Genomic DNA, 17,829 nt, shown 5'->3' on the forward strand with positions numbered 1-17,829 from the left:
TAGGTTCCATGATGGTTCTATAGACAAAGGCAGCACGCGTGCATAAAAGTTGTCCATGAAAGGGAGGTACACAAATAAAGGCAGGTCCACTAGTTCAATTTCCTACAGTTCATCGTCAATCATTCACCATCTAGTACTGTCTCTTCCACTTGTACACATGTCCTGATGGGGCATAAAGCTCACTGCTTTGCTGCAGTTCATCATCAATCATCCGCCGCCCACTACAGTCTCTACCACTTCTTCACGTACCCCTTTATTATGGCTGGACCAAACCCAAGTAATCAACCCACCACATCCACCCGGAGACCGTCTCATCACTCCAGCCAGTCTCCGCAGCTCAACGGCGACGGACTCCTTCGATCTAGTTGAAGCGCCCGCCCGCCCTCCGCTGCCACCAACGCGGCGTCGAGCGTGCGGCGGCTGAGCATCCATACGCGGTGGATTCGAATGGGCACTGTGCATGCGGCGGTGAGTACGCTTATGTTTTGCTTCATTCGTTCTGCTGCTGCTGTTCAATTCTCTGAATTTATCTAATCAACCCACTATAGTTTTTGTTGCCCTTCTCGGAATTTTCTTTTGGGAGCTACTAAGAATTAAGTTGCCAAGTACATCATAGATCCAGGACAAAAATCTGCATTCTCAATACAAATTGATTTGTGAAATTTATGTTTAAAATGCTCCAGATTGCAGGCGATTGATGAACAGATGCTAAGTACATCATCCAAACTTCTGTTAAACCTTTTTTTAAACTTCTGTTAAACAGCAAAACTTGTAACAAGTGCAAATAGCACCATGATGACATTTGTTGTTGCCCAACGATTCTAAAGAACTGATATTTTTAACAGATCATGCATATGGTTTTTGTGCATTTCTCACACATAGACATAGGGGCTCAACATTTGTATATGTATCTTCAAGAACACAAAATTATGAAGAAAATTTTGTTCTACATTCTGCTTGACATTGTCCAATTCTTAATCTGCAGGTATTACTTTCACATCACCGATTTATCACATCAAAACAACAGAGGAGTTCATATAAATATCTAATCCAAGAACAAGCCTGCAGATTCGGCTGGAGCAGTGGTACAAAAGATGGAAAAGGGGGAGACACGAACTAAGTTCGGTCAGGTTCATTTGCTCGATTTAGATACATTATAAGGTCCTTTCCCAAAAAGGTACTAATAGGCTACCGCATGGATCGATCCTGTCCACAATATAGCTTACATACTATTTTCCCGTTTGGGAACCGAGAAACGAGCTTGCTAGCTGAGTCACAGCTCTTTGCTCTATCTTTGGCTATTCTTCTCCTCTGGTGCCTCACTTTGGAGCAAGCGCCTCCTTTTATACGCACGAGAGCAGCCCTTGGGATAGCTTCTGGGAGAATTCACCTGCATAATTTCTCTCTTCTTTCTTCTTGGCCGTCATGCACCTAGCTAGTCTATAGGTCTTTTAGGCTTTATAGGCTTTGCAGCCATTTGTAGCCCTTTTTCCGAGGATATAATTTTGGTGCAGCCTTTCTGTCTTGGCAGAAAATGAAGGTAGCCTTATCTTCCTTTTGAGATTTAGCTGCGCGTCATGATTGTGTCTTGGAGATTATTTTCAGGAATATTGCAGCCTTCTTCGTGTCTTCCAGTATGCTAATGGTTGCCTGTCTTCATTTAAAATTTCTTCCTTCAATTCCTTCTCATTGTCTTTCATAATTCTTAAAAAAATCAATTTATTGATCTACATATTCGTTGTCCAAAGGGTATATTTCCTTTAGAAGGCATTCTTTGTATGTATAATATTTTGGGGAGTATTTTTCCTTTATATTCTTTTATCCTGATGCTTCTCCCTTTGTAGCTTTAAGTGTTGATGGATTGGATGCATTTTTATCTTTGCCTCTTCGCTTCTAAATATATTCTTTAGCCTTTGGATCGCTATAATAATTCTCTCTTGTCACCTTTCTTTCCCACAACAATGCGTCATATAAATTATAATATTTTAAAATAATAAATCTTTCTCCTCTTCGTTTCACATTGTCTTTTCTATCATAATATCTTTCCATGTCATGTATATTCCTGGTTTACTTCCATCAAGCAAAATATATAAGGATTTTTCTTTTTGTATTTATATTTTTGCTGATTTTGGTGAATTTCTGTTCATCATATCAAAATATTGTGCAAGGCTATTGAGAATTGATAACATATATCATTTTTCTTCTCTCTTAACGGTATATAGATAACAAAATTATCTAATATGAACCATTGAATTTCATCAACGAGAATATGGCTCCTTGATTTAAAATTGAATGTATTATGTGGAAATATTTTCAGCTTGTTATCTTCTCCAAAAATGAAGCATTCATTCCCGGTGGAGAGTATATAACCCTCTCTTCATTCTTTTATAATCGATAAATGGGAAAATATGTAGTTTCATCAACCTAAATATACCAGTTCGAATTTCATCAACCCAAATATGTCAGGTCAAACTGATGAACGAGAAGCATCATTTAGGTTTAACTTACATATTGACCCATTCATCAATTTTTATAGAAATGAAGAGAGGATTACTCTCCACTGGGAATGAAAGCTTCATATTAGGAGAAGATAACAAGCTGAAAATATTGCCACACAAAACATTCAGTTTAAAACCAAAGAGCCATATCCTCGTTGATGAAATTCAATGGTGCATAAGAGATAATTTCTGGTTTCAACACACCTTTAAGAGAGAAGAAAAAAGATATATTCATCAATTCTCAATAGCCTCCCATAATATTTTAATACGATGAATAGAAATTTACCAAAATAAATAAATAAGTACAAAAATAAGAATCATTATATATTTTGTTTGAGGAAGTAAACCAGGAATATACATGGCATGGGAAGATATTATAATAGAAAAGCTAGATTTGAAACGAAGAGCGGAAGATTTAACATTTAAGAATATGATAATATAAATGAAGCATTGTTTTGGGCGAGAAAGGTGATAAGATAGAATTATTATATCAACCCAGAAGTTAAAGAGGCAAAGAGGCAAAGATAACACTGCATCCAATCCATCAAAAATTAAAACTACAAAGTGAGAAGCATCTGGATCAAAGAATATAAAGGAAGAAGACTCCCCCAAATATTATACATATAAATAAGGCCTTCTAAAGGAAATTGACCCTTTGGACAGAGAAATACATAGATCAATGAATGGATGGATGTTTTTTTAAGAATTATCAATGATAGTGAAGAAGGGATTGAAGGAAGAAATATTAAATGAAATAAGAACGGAAATGAATAAATTTTATTTGAAGAAATAAAGAAAGAATATATGAAGTTTGATTTCAATATCTCATATGATGATCACATGGATATCATAGGACATGGCAGCCACCTGAATAAAGCCCATAAAAACAACTACAAATATTACTAAATTTGGGTTGATATTGCTATCAATTACTCGGCCGCAGGAGGACCTATACTCGACCGGAATATTAATTGAATCAAAATAAGTCAGAATATTATTAAGTATTGGTCTGAAAATATCAAAAATATATGGGAAGGCAAGATCGCTATATATATACCAACAATATAGCGATAAAAATTTATACTATAATTAAAAAAAATACTGTAATCAATATTAGATCAGATTTTGGTTAGGTTAATATGTGGATACATATGCGCTTTTTATCTTAATAGTATGTACTATTCACTCAGTAGGACACTACTCACAATAGTGTTTACTATTCAATACACTATTTGGAATAGTATTCACTATTCACCGCAATATTTAATTCAATACGATTATTTGCACGTTCTAACTTGACTATTTCTTTGATGCAGGATCTATTATGGCTGACGAGGACAACAATTCGACCGACAATGTGCGCAGTGGTGTAAAATCCTACTCAGTATTCACCATATTTTTCATTATGTTGTATCTAATGTAGCTAGTTACGTTCACTTAGTAGTTTTAATTGCAAATTTACGGGTAAATTCCTATCTTCTTCCCAGATAGTTCCACCTGAAGGGAACACTTCTCTACGGCCACAAGATTCTCATTCAAACGCCACTCTGGGCTACACAGAGAACTACACACGTAGAGGTTTCTCCTATAGGATCCCTAGCATAAGAACTCGTCCCATAAATTCATAAATAAAAATACCAAGTGAAACCAAGAAACTACATCATTTCCACAACATAATTTACATATGGCTTTCCCTTTTGGGAGGCCCCGAAGAGATTACACAATCTAAAGAAAATTGTCTTCTAACTACCTTCTTGAGCCTACAATGATATAGATATTGTGGCTCTTATTGCAGGATGAGGAACTACTACTACTACTGAGCAACGAGCTTGCTAGCTGGGTCGCAGCTCTCTGTTGTATCGATGGTTGGTTCTTCTCCGTTTGGTGTCTCCCTTTGCAGCAAACGCCTCCTTTTATAGGCGAGAGAGCATCTCTCTGGATGGCTTCCAGGAGAATGTACCTTTTTATTTTTTATGTGGTAGGGTGGATGCATGTCCTTCTAGGGTGTGGATAAGAGCTAGAGATAGTGCCCGGACAAGCTTCAATCTTGAGGAATATTTCAAGTCATTTCTTTTTCACATGGGCATTGTCTCTCAGTGAATAATTGGTTGGCCTCTGCATATCAGTCTTCGCTCTTCAGCCATGCAAGTCTTCATGCGATTAGCCTTCTGATAGATTGCTTCTTCTACATGCACGCGCACAAGCACTCTTGAAGCCAGAAGAAGCAATCTATTAGAAGGCTAATCGCATGAAGACTTGCATGGCTGAAGAGCGAAGACTGATATGCAGAGGCCAACCAATTATTTATCGAGAGACAATGCCCATGTGAAAAAAGCAATGACTTGAAAGATTCCTGAAGATTGAAGCTTGTTAGGGCACTATCTCTTGCTCTTATCCACACCCTAGAAGGACACGCATGCACCATACCACATATAAAATAAAGAGGTACATTCTCCCGGAAGCCATCCAGAGAGCTTCTCCCTAGCCTATAAAAAGAGGGTTTGCTGCAAAGAGAGACACCAGACAGGGAAGAATCAGCCACCGATAGAGCAGAGAGTAGCGACCCAGCTACAATAAGAGCCATAGTATCCAGAGCATTGTAGGCTCAAGAAGGTAGTTAGAAGGTAATTTACTTTAGCTTGGGTAATCGCTTCAGGGCCTCCCTAGAGAGAAAGCCATATGTAAATTATGTTGTAGAAATGATGTAGTTTCTTGGTTTCACATGGTATTTTTATTTATGAATTTATGGGACGATTTCTTATGCGAGGGATCCTATAGGAGAAACCTCCACGTGTGTAGTTCTCTGTGTAGCCCAGAGTGGCGTTTGAATGAAAACCTTGTGGCCGTAGAGAAGGGTTCCCTTCCAGTGGAACTGCCTGGGAAGACGATAGGAATTTACCCGTAAATTTGCAATTAAAACTTCCGTGAACGTAACTAGAACGTAACTAGCTACATCTAATACAACATAATGAAAAATATGATGAGTACTGAGTAGGATTTTACACCACTGCGCACACCGCCCAGTCGAATTGTTGGCCTCGCCAGCCATAATAGATCCTGCATCAAAGAAATAGTCAAGTTCGAACGTGCAAATAATTGTATTGAATTAAATATTTCAGTGAATAGTAAATACTATTTCAAATAGTGTATTGAATAGTAAACACTATTGTGAATAGTGTCCTACCTAGTGAATAGTACATACTATTCAGATAAAAAGCACATATCTATCCACATATTAACCTAATCAAAATCTGATCTAACATTGATTAGAGAATAACTTTTTAAATTATAATATAAATTTTTATTGCTATATTGTGATGGAAATATGCCCTAGAGGCAATAATAAAATAGTTATTATTGTATTTTCTTAATCATGATAAAGGTTTATTATTCATGCTAGAATTGAATTGACCGGAAACGTAAATACATGTGTGGATACATAAACAAATATCGTGTTCCTATTGAGCCTCTACTAGACTAGCTTGGGGATGCCCCCCTCTTTCTTCTAATGACCATTGGTAATTTTACTTGGAGCTATATTTATATTCGTCACATATCAGGAGTTTTGCTAGGAGTGTCTTGTATTATATGAGTCTTTTCTTGTTTTGCTTTTTAGTTTGTCACAAGCATCCTTGATGGACACACCTATTTGAGAGAGCCATAATGATGCTATGATTTGTTAGAATTGCTCTATGTGCTTCACTTAGATTTTTTGAGCTATGGAATTTCTCTAGTACTTCACTTATATCTTTTTCAGCACGGTGGTGCTTTAATTTTGAAGAAATACTCTCATGCTTCACTTAGACCAATTTGAGAGTTAGTAAATTTTTTGAAGAAATTCTCTCATACTTCACTTATACTATTTTGAGAGACGAAAATTTTGAAGAAATATTTATGATCTTGTTCTTCACTTAAATTTGTTTGAGAGCTTGTTAGTAGCAATGGTAATATATTGAAGGGGGGTATAATAAAAACTTTCATGAAGATCATTGGATATTATAAACTTGATTCCTTGTAATAGTTTTTAGATATGGAGATAGTAATATGTGAGTCATGTTGGTGAGTAGTTATGCTCTAGTAAGAATATTGGTGTTAAGGTTTGTGATTCCCTATGCAAGCACCGAAAGTCAATAGTCATGCAAGGAAGTTACATCCTACTTGTGGTGCATTATTTGGTGTTAGTTATGTTTAATGCTTGTTTATGATCATTTTTATTTTTTGGTTGGTTTCTTCTCAATATATTTGCTAGCATTTCCTTGTACTAGGCGGGAATACTGCTTATGCATCCAAACTCCTTAGACCAAGTTGTGCCAATGAATCCATCATATCTACCTATGTGCGGTATTTTCATGCTGTTCCAAGTAAATTTGTATGTGCCAACTCTAATTTTCAAAATTAATTTCCTTTTTATGTGCCCGTACCGCTCATGAAGCGGGAGGGGGTGGCCAATATTTTCCATTCTAGATAATTTATTCTCAAGATGAGTGTTTATTCACTTGCCATTGCACGAGAGTGTGGCAGGTAATAGAGATGCCCAGTCCCTAAATGATTTTTTTATTTATGTTGTCAAATAATAACTTCTTTGGAAAGTGTTGGTATGGAAGGCACCATTGGATATGGCTAGCCATGGATTGTGAAAGAATGGTGGAAAAAGGAATGAACTTTATTTTATGTTTGGGAATCGCCTATGATTTATCTAGCATGGAAGGTATTGGGGATTATTTGTCGTTTCGTTGAAGGGAAAATCATGTCACTCAAAATATTTTATCTCTCAATTTAAGCTTTGAGCTCTAGCACCTCTACAAATCTCCGCTTCCCTCTCGGAAGGGCCTATCTATTTACTTTATGCAATTTTTATTTTTATTCGAGTCTCCATCTTCTCTTACAAAGCACAAACTAGGGAACACTATGATCATACTTGTGCATTGGATATAGCTAATATTTGAGTGTGTTTCATGAATGGATTAATAATTGAGCATAATGGGATAGGGATAGCTTTCTTTAGTGTTGATATTTTGAAAGACATGGTTGCTTGTTGATATGTTTGAGTATTGATGTCCTCATGTCAATTATAGACTATTGCTTTGAATCATCTAAAGTCCAAATGTCCATGCTACAAAAGAAAAGAATATATGATGAACATGTTAGGCAACATTCCACATCAAAATTTCTGTTTTTATCCTTTACCTACTCGAGGACGGGCAAGAATTAAGCTTGGGGATGCTCATACATCTCCAATGTATCTATAATTTTTTATTGTTCCATGTTGTTATATTATCAATCTTGGATGTTTTATAGTCATTTACTAGCAACTTTAGATCATTTTTTTGGGACTAATCCTAATGACATAGTGCCTAGTGCTAGTTGGTATTTTTTGCTTTTTTTTACTTTGCAGAAAATCAATACCAAACAAAGTCCAAATGCAACAAAATTTTTGTAGAATTTTTTCTGCCCAGAAGACACCCAGGAGGCCCAAGAAGTGCACCAGAGGGGCCCTGTGGGGCCCACTAGGCACCAGGGTGCGCCAAGGCCCCCAGGCGCGCCCTGGTGGGTAGTGGAGCCCACAAGCACCCCCTCCACCGTCCTCTGCCTCTAAAAATACTTTAAAATCCCAAAAACCCTAGGGGAGTCGACAAAACACAATTTCAGCCGCGGCAAGTTCTAGAACCACGAGGACCAATCTAGAGGCCTTTTCTGGCACTCTGCCGGAGGGGTCGACGATCACGGAGGGGTTCTTCATCATCACCCCTGCCCCTCCGATGATGCATGAGTAGTTTACCTCATACAAACGGGTAGTAGCTAGATGGCATCTTCTCTCTTTTTGATCTTCAATACAATGTTCTCCTCGATGTTCTTGGAGATCTATTTGATGTAATGACTTTTTGTGGTGTGTATGTTGGGATCCGATGAATTGTGAGTTTATGGTCAGATCTATCCATGAATATTATTTGGGTCTTTGCTGAACTCTTTTATGCATGATTGTTATAGACTCGTATTTCTTCTTTGAAACTTTGGTTTGGCCAACTAGATTGATTTTTCTTGCAATGGGAAGAGGTGCTTTGTGATGGGTTCGATCTTGCGTTGCTCAATCTCAGTGACAGAAGGAGACATGACACGTATGTATCATTACCATTAAGGATAAAAGGATGGGGTCTATTCCTACATGAATAGATCGTGTCTATATCGTGTCATCGTTCTTAATGCATTACTCTGTTTTTTTATGAACTTAATACACTAGATGCATGCTGGATAGCGGTCGATGTGTGGAGTAATAGTAGTAGATGCAGGCAGGAGTCAGTGTACTAATCTTGGACGTGATGCCTATATACATGATCATTGCCTTGGATATCGTCATAACTATTTGTTTTTCTATCAATTGCCCAATAGTAATTTGTTTACCCATGGTATACTATTTTCTCGAGAGAAGCATCTTGTGAAATCTACCCCCCGGGTCTATTTCCTATCATATTAAAACCAAAAATACCTTGTTGCACATTCTCTTTATTTAATTTATTTTGTGCTTTTAGATCTATTTATCAAATCTCATACAATTTAATCTATCTCAATACCGAGGAGGGATTGACAACCCCTCTTATACGCATTGGGTTGCAAGGTCTTGTTATTTGTGTGCAGGTGATGTTTATATAGTGTTGCTTGGTTCTCCTACTGGATTGATAACATTGGTTTCATAACTGAGGGAAATACTTACATTGCCATGCTGCATCATCCTCTACTCTTCGGAGAAATACCAACGCAGATACAAGCAATCAGCCACCACTGTCGAAGCTAAATCCGAGAGATCTCCTGGTAGGGGATCCTAAGATAGGCCTCATGGGACGATGATAACAGGGACACATGATTTACCCAGGTTCATACTCTTTGAAGAGGTAAAACCCTACGTCGTTGGAGTGTGTACAGAGTACAGATAAACTACCAAGAGATTCTTTGTTTTTTCGACTAGCATGACCTCTCGGTTTGTATATGATACCGGGGATCCTAGGGTACGTGGACCATAGTCGGCTACATACGAGAAGGTTTTTTCAGGATAACCTGCTAGACTTTATTCAACAGAGGGTATTGCTACTGAAATTACAACGGGATCTTGCGGAAGGCCCAACAAAATCGAATCCAGCATCTTGTGTATTCTATGGGGCTGACCGATGCGGCCTAGGATGAAATCGACAAGGAGTCCTCAGCCCGGCCCATGAAACCGCAAGTCGACGTGGTGAGAGGCGGGCACCCCTATTTCTCGATTTAGGTGAGCATAGGGGGATGCCTCGTGTCGGGGAGAGCCCAGATGGGCCGGCCCAGCCGCGCGGGAGGCCACGACATGTTTCTTTTTCTTTTTTCTGTTCTTGTTTTTTTGGTACTTTTCTTTATACTTAAGAATATAAAACAAACACACACACACACACACACACAAACACTCTTCAAAAACATATTTGAAAAATGTTGAAGTATTTAAAAAATGTTGAATCAGTCTTAGAAAATGTAGAACAAGTATTTTAAAATGTTGAGTAAGTATTAAAAATATTGAACAAGTATTTGACAAATGTTGAATAAGTATTAAAATTGTTGAACGAGTATTTAGAAAATGTTGAACAAGTATTTCGAAAATGTTGAATTAGTATTAGAGAAATGTTGATTAAGTATTCGAAATGTTGAATAAGTATTTGAAATGTTGAAAAATTATTTTAAATGTTGAACAAAGATTTGAAAATGATGAATAAGTATTTCGAAAATGTTGAATAAGTATTTAGAAAATATTGACTATGTATTCGTAAAATGTTGAACGAGTATTAAAAAATATTGAATAATTATTCTTAAATTGTTGAACGATTATTCAAAAATGTTGAACAAGTATTTGAAAATTGTTGACTGAGTAATTAAAACTTATTGAAATAATTATTTAAAAATGTTGAAATAAGTGTTAAAATGTTGAACATATATTTGAAAAATGTTGAATAAGTGTTCGGACAATGTTGAACGTGTAACAAAAAATGTTGATCGCTTATTAAAAAGATGTTCTTTTGACACATACAAAAATGTAGAGTGAAAACGAAAAAAATAAAATAAAAATAAAAACAAAAACAAAAGATAGAGAGGAAAAAAGAAAACCAAACAAAAAATGGAGACCAAAAAAGAAAACAAAGAATGTAGAATGAAAAACCATGAAACAAACAAAGAGAAACCAAAAGAAAAACGAATTATAGTAACGAAGAAAGGAAAGCAGGAGAAAATTAATAAAACCAAACCAAAACGAAAGAAACCAAAAACAAATGTTGAATAACTATTTAAAATTGTTGAATAAGTATTAAAAATGTTGTGACAAGTATTTAAAATGCTGAATAAGTATTTGAATTTTTTTTAATAAGTATTAAGAAATGTTTAATGAGTATTTAAAATATGTTGATTAAGATTTAAAAATGTTGAATAAGTATTAAAATGTTGAACAAGTATTTGAAAAATGTTGAACGAGTATTAAAAAATGTTGAACGAGTATTTGAAAAATGTTGAACGAGTATTTAAAAAATATTGAAATAAGTATTGAAATGTTGAATAAGCATTTGGACAATGTTGAACGTGTAAACAAGAAATGTTGATCACTTACTAGAAAAATGATTTTTTGACACATATGAGAATGTAGCGTGAGAATGAAAACAAACATAAGAAAAAGAAAAAGAAAAATAACAAATAGAAAAAGAAAAAAGAAAACCAAACAAATAATGTGAAAAAAGAAAACAAAGAATGTGGAATGGAAAAACCATGAAAAAAATAAAGAGAAACCAAAATAGAAACGAATGAAAATAACGAAAAAAAAGGAAAGCTAGAGAAAAATAATGAAACCAAACAAAAAAGAAAGAAGAAGAAAAAGGAGAAATAAAAAAACCACTTGTATTTTACCACAAGTAGTGTGTGACTCTTGGATGGACACGAACCCAAGAGTGACGAGATGGGATCGAGCGGCGACGGCAGGAGGAAAAGTTAGGGGTTTGGGTTTATGCGGCATGCTGCCATGTGCGGGAGCAAGTTGAGGAGCGACCAAGAGAGGGGTTTACCGAGCAGGAATGTGAAGGTCGTGTGATTTGGGTTTGGGGGCTAGTGCGCTGGAGCAGGGCCGGGCGTGTAGTCGAGGCTGGATCAGTGGATGTGTAGAAATTGGTGGGTCAGTGGATATGCTATGCATTTTGACGGGCATGACGGTGTTCGGGTAGTACTGAAACGGGTTTGAACCCGCAACACATGCCGGTCTTGTTCAATGGATGGTCCACATGGATCGGCGGATGGTTGCCGGTTCTGGAATTTTTCGGCGGTTCTGCCAGTCAAGATCTTCAAATCCTTGATCCAAGATGTGTGGAGTATTTTTTGGGCCGACGACCCACATCGACATGTGCGTCACCACTTGTGGCGGCGCCTACTCGTAACGCAGCTTGGCTGCTGTGGCATTATCTTGGATCTTGGCAAGTTTGAGGCATATGTTTCTCTTCTTCGACGATGCATCAGCGACGACAGCGGCTGGATTCTTTAGCGATGGTGATGTAAATTTCTTTCTGTGCTGTCCCTCCGGACTGTTCCAAAGAGAAGTCATGTATGTTGTATGTTTTTTTTGCGAGAAACTTACAATCTATTCATCTTCAATCATGGCAGTACAAAGAACAACAGAGGTAATAGAATTACAACCATGTTCATGGACCACCTAGCGACGACTACAGGCACTGAAGCCAGCCGAATGCGCGCCGCCGTCATCGCCCCTCCCTCACTAGAGCCGGGCAAAACCTTGTTGTAGTAGACAGTCGGGAATTCGTCGTGCTAAGGCCCCATAGGACCAACGCACCAGAGTAGCAACCATCGCCGATGAAGAAAATCGTAGATCAGAAGGATCAAACCTGTAAACACCTAAACGAAGACGAACGGAGACCGGATCCAAATAGATCCAACGAAGACCGACACCGACCAAACCCCGCAAGATCCGACGGAGACAAACCTCCACACGCCCTCCGACAATGGTAGACGCACCATCGGGACGTGGATAAAACGTGGGAGACATTATTCCTACTAAGGGACATCGTCGCCGCCACACAACTCCCAACCAAGAAGCTGACTCTAACAAGAACGAGAACGGGTGTCCCTCCCGTCGGCGGGGGGCCGAGATTCTCCACACCTCCATGGCCTAGAGGCCATAGGAGATGAGACAGACCAGCGGCGGCGCCGATGGGAGAAGAAGAGCTTTTCTTGTGGAGGAGGAAAGAGATTACATATTACATGTATATTGCTAGTATTATGAATGAATACGTGGTTCTTAAAAAAAGGGGGAAAAGAAAGAAAGAAAACAAGCTGGTGTTTGAGGGGCAGATTTGATGTCCGTGTGTGTATGACACCGGCCCCCGAACACACAGAGCCTGGTCTTGCCAATAGCTGCACGCGATCCAATCATCCGTCGCCGCCTTCGTTGTCGTCGTCGCCGCCGGAGATGAAGCCTTTCGTCCGCGGACGCTCTTCCCGCTGGCCTTTCCTCGACGGCGTGGGCTCCCGTCCACAGCGACGGGTTAATCATTCAATCATTCGCAAGTTCAGAAAGAGAGCCCCCATCAATCATTCAGCATCTACAGTTCCGCAGTCGCTCGGAAACTCGCTCGGCTCTACAGCGATGGGCCAATCCAGAGCCCATGGCAGTCCACTATATCCATCGAGAGATCCCACCCTACCCCATTAGCTAGGTTTCCACTCTCCAGTCTCCACTCCGTGGCGGCGGCGGCTCTCCTCCTCCTGCCGGCTCGCGGATCTCGCTTACGCGCCCGATCTCCCTCGCCGGTGCATCGGGCTTGGCGTGCGCAGGCATTACGCCGTGATTAGGCTAGCTGGACATTGCGCCGGGAGTAAGTTTTGTGCATCTCATGTTTTGCTTCATTGGTTCGTTCTGCTCAAGTCTTTGCGTTGATCCATTCTGCTGATCTTTTGCTTGATTCGGTTTGCTGATGCTTGGCTCGATCCGTGCTGCAGCTCTTTGAGTAGTGGCGCCCCAAGCTTCTCCGGAAAGATTGAGGAGGCTCGGCCATGACGTGAAACAATCTCGCCAGGAGCAGAGGAAGGGGGCCAATGGCGCCTGTGGTGACCGCTGCATTGGGCGCGTTGAGTCCTCTGCTGGGGAAGCTCACCGATTTGCTCGCCAACGAGTGCGGCCGACTCAAAGGGGTCAGCCGCGAGATCCGCTCCCTCAAGAATGAGCTTGCCGGCATGCATGCTGCGCTCGTGAAGTACACCATGCTAGAGAATCCTGATGAGCAGGTGAAGATATGGGTGTCCCTGGTCAGGGAGCTGTCCTATGACACCGAAGATTGTTTTGACAAGTTCATTCGACACCTCGGCGATGGTGGGAGTCGTGACGGCGGCTTCAAGGAGTTCTTCCGCAAGACTGCTCGGCATCTAAAGACGCTTGGAGCTCGGCGTGGGATCGCCAACGAAATCGATGACCTGAAGCTTCGTATCAAGGAGGTGAAGGAACTCAAGACTAGCTACAAGCTGGACGATGTTGCTTCTAGCACCTCTGGCAATGCAGCCGTGGATCCCCGGCTGGCCGCTCTTTTTGCGGAGGAGGCACACCTTGTTGGCATTGACGGTCCAAGAGATGATCTTGCCAAGTGGGTGCTGGAAGAAGAAAACAATCATCGCCGCAGGGTGTTGTCTATTGTTGGGTTTGGTGGACTGGGAAAGACAACACTGGCGAATGAAATCTATCGCAAGATTCAAGGCCGTTTTGATTGTCATGCTTTTGTGTCGATCTCGCAAAAACCAGATACAAAGAAAATCATCAAGGATGTGATCTCCCAAGTGTCTGACAGCGATGCATTCAAGAAAGATATTGAGATTTGGGACGAAAAGACATCCATTTCAAAGCTAAGGGAACTTCTACAAGAAAAAAGGTAATTTCTCACATTTTTGTTTCCATCAATATGTCTCGTTGTAAGCAGTCATTATTTTAACTTCTTGTTTCTACATCTACTTCTATTTTTTTCACGTAATGAACTGCACTGAACCATAGACAGTATGTCAGTAATACTAGAAAGTGTTCACACAAAGTAGAATAAAATACTATGTGGTTATGAAATATAATGGTACAACTTTGAGACCAGAAATTCGCGAATATGCTTGGCAGAAGAAAATTACTAAAATCATTGTTCAAGTTTGAAAAAGAAATTCTGTTACAATTTAGAGGCACACACATAAGTATATGTTCCTGCGCTTAGAGTTAACAGAGGCATGAGATCGATGCTATCTCAACAAATTAAAGCTTCCACACTGGGGCGCTCTTGTGTGTAAGTAAATCCAAACACCAGATCCCTGGTGGTTGACGTCGTACCTTACACCTTCACTGTTCAGTAGAAAGAGTTTGCAACATTACTTTGCTTGTCTGCACTAATAATCTAACGACACGAACATTCAAGAAAATATTGATGTAAAGGATTATGATCTCATTGAAATACCTTTACTTTACTATAGTTTTGAGTATGCGAACAGTATGTAATATAATTATTGATTGATGCTATCTATTGACATCTATCAGGTATCTTATTATCATTGATGATATATGGTCTATAGTGGCTTGGAATGCTATCCATTGTGCATTTCCAGAGAACAAATGTTCTAGCAGAATTTTGGCTACTACATGCATACTGGAAGTAGCTAGCTCTTGTTGTCCAGGTCCTCATGACCAGATCTATGAAATGAAACCTCTAAGTGATCCTCACTCTGAAGGACTATTTTTCAAAAGAATCTTTGGCTCAGAGAATTCCTGCCCTCACATGTTTATTGAAGTTTCAAAAGCTATGTTGAAAAAGTGTGGAGGCCTACCATTGGCGATTATCAGTATTTCTGGTTTACTAGCAAACAGACCACGTGTCAAAGAAGAGTGGGAGAAGGTAAAAAGATCAATTGGTTCTGACTTGAACAAAAGCCAGAGTCTAGAGGGAATGAAAAACATACTGTCCTTGAGCTATAATGATCTTCCACCAAACCTCAAGACTGTCTTGTTGCACTTAAGTAATTTCCCCGAGGATTATGTGATTGACAGAGAAAGGTTGGTGAGGCAATGGATTGCGGAAGACTTTATTTCTGAAGAGCGTGGGAGGAGCTGTCAAGAGGTTGCAGAAAGTTATTTTTACGAGCTTATCAATAAAAGCCTGGTCCAACCAGTGGACATTTGTTATGATGGGAAGGTGCAGGCGTGTCGAGTTCATGACATGATGCTTGAACTTATCATTTCAAAATCCATTGAAGAAAATTTCATCACTGTGGTGAACGGCAGTCAAACTGTTTGGGGAAATTCTCAGTGTTCTATTCGACGTTTATCGATCCAGGACATTGACCAGGAGCTTGCATCTGAATTGTCAAAGAAAGATCTAAGCCATGTCCGATCTCTTATAATAACAGCATCAAGATGTATGAAGCACTTGCCCAGTCATGCAAAGTTTGAAACTTTACGTGTACTAGATTTTGAAGATTGTCAGAGCCTGACGGAGTCTGATATGAAAGGTATGGAAAACCTGTTCCAGCTAAAGTACCTGAGCTTTAGGAGTACGGGCATATCGGAGCTACCATCTGGAATTGTGATGCTACTTGATCTAGAGACGCTAGATTTAAGGGGTACAAAAATCATTGACTTGCCAGCTAGAATTGTTCAGCTCACTAAACTACAACATCTACTCAGTAGCTTCAATCTGTGGACGATACCAATCGGGATTGGCAATATGACAAACTTAAGGGAGATCCCAGGCTTTGATATTACCATGAGTTCAGTAGGTGCAATAGAGGAGCTAGGGAGCCTGATCAATTTGAATGCACTCTGTGTACGTTACATGGTGCACGCATCTCAAGAGTACAAGAGGCATGAAGAGATGTTAGTCGCTTCACTATGCAATCTTGGCGGCTACAAACTCCAGTCCTTGTATATATATGGTGGTACTTCATATGCATTCGAGTTATTAGATTCCTGGTCTCCTCTTCCATCTTGCCTCCAAAGATTTGAGATGGGCACCACCGAGTACTGTTTATCAAAACTGCCAAAGTGGATTACTCCAGCACTCACCAGTCTTGCATACCTAGACATTAATTTAAGTGTAATAACAGAGGAGGTTCTTGGCATACTTGGGGAGCTGTCTGCATTACTTTGTCTGAAACTTTATACCAACACAGTCCATAAAGACAGGCTTGTTTTGCCAGGCAGAGGATTCCAATGTTTGAAGGAGTTCCTTTATAAACCTTGTAATGAAGGTGCAGGGACCCTTCTGTTTGAGGAAGGGGCACTGCCAAAGCTCGAGAAGCTTGAGCTGTGGTTCTCTGTATCAGTGGCAAAGGCCTATGGGTTGTCCTTAGGTATTGAGCACCTCCCGTATCTGAAAGATGTACGAGTTATTCTGCAGAAGCGGGATGCCACATCTTCTGAAGTTGAGGCTGCAGAAGTTGCCATAAGGAATGAAATGAGTCTGCATCCCAACCATCCCAGGTTATCTCTCTTCAAGGAGATGAAAGAATGACAGGAGGTATGGCTACTTTTATTATTACGAAATTCAAATAGTTCATGCTGTCTGCAATCAGATCTATTGGTTTTCCCTAGAATATATGTGTATTTTCTCCATATCTTCAAGAAGCTTTCTGACGGGCTAATTCTCTCTTTAGGGCAACTGTTCTCCTTGGACACAACCGTGGGTGGCTTGGTTGGAACGGCGTCCTGAAGCTACTATTCTCGTTACCTGATGCTCAAATAAAAGTGGTCTTCGTTACCATTGGACTCATGATTTTCGTTGTTTCTTTGTGTGCGAACTTGGGATTTGTTTCAAGAGTATTACATTAACAAGGACTCCGTCTGTGTGGAGCTTTGTCTTTCAGGAGTTACTACTTGATTGTAACTTAAATATTCAGACAGAAATTGGTTCAGTAAAGAGTCACTCATGACGTTTAACTACGTGGTGATGTGCAACCAGCAGAAGCCAGAGTTCTACATGCTGATTCTGTCATGGTTTGGTTAGTTGCAAAACGGGAACTTGTAACGTAAACTACTCATGTTGTGTATTAAGGTTTCGCTGGGCTCTTTTCCCTTTATTCAGATTTCATTATGAGATACAACAATTGTGAACCCTGCCTTTGTTTATGTAATAGGCCCGGTACACCAGTGCGATCGACTATATATGAAGAACTCCAAAAGCGTGTCTCCTATCACTGACCTTGTGCCTATAGGAGGAGGGCCATGGTAAATGCACTCGGGCTTAGCTAGTTTGACAACACGATACTAATCAGTATTCCAGTGTCAATGAATATTACAAATTTCAAAAAGCGC

At 39.6% G+C, this 17,829-nt stretch overlaps 1 protein-coding gene and 1 long non-coding RNA gene across 6 annotated transcripts; both read left to right on the forward strand.

The window, feature by feature from the left end:
• Positions 1-226: 226 nt before the first annotated feature.
• LOC119317386 lies at positions 227-4,576 on the forward strand. 4 transcript variants are annotated; one of them, XR_005153594.1, is made up of 4 exons: positions 227-468; positions 986-3,882; positions 3,986-4,076; positions 4,294-4,576. It is a non-coding gene; the product is annotated as an uncharacterized LOC119317386 (long non-coding RNA). The 4 variants fall into 4 exon arrangements; XR_005153595.1 differs by having other exon boundaries at positions 986-3,865; XR_005153596.1 differs by having other exon boundaries at positions 986-3,855.
• Positions 4,577-12,957: 8,381 nt separating this feature from the next.
• Positions 12,958-17,594, forward strand: LOC119317403 (disease resistance protein RGA5-like). 2 transcript variants are annotated; one of them, XM_037591856.1, is made up of 4 exons: positions 12,958-13,409; positions 13,500-14,419; positions 15,061-17,035; positions 17,172-17,594. In XM_037591856.1, the coding sequence occupies exons 2-3, from the start codon at positions 13,596-13,598 to the stop codon at positions 17,027-17,029; spliced, it is 2,793 nt and encodes a 930-aa protein (XP_037447753.1). In that variant the 5' UTR covers positions 12,958-13,409; positions 13,500-13,595; the 3' UTR covers positions 17,030-17,035; positions 17,172-17,594. The 2 variants fall into 2 exon arrangements, with proteins under 2 accessions (XP_037447753.1, XP_037447748.1); XM_037591851.1 differs by having other exon boundaries at positions 12,958-13,375.
• Positions 17,595-17,829: the final 235 nt, after the last annotated feature.

Source organism: Triticum dicoccoides, chromosome 1B (assembly GCF_002162155.2).
Source record: "Triticum dicoccoides isolate Atlit2015 ecotype Zavitan chromosome 1B, WEW_v2.0, whole genome shotgun sequence".
Taxonomy (NCBI): Eukaryota; Viridiplantae; Streptophyta; class Magnoliopsida; order Poales; family Poaceae; genus Triticum; species Triticum dicoccoides.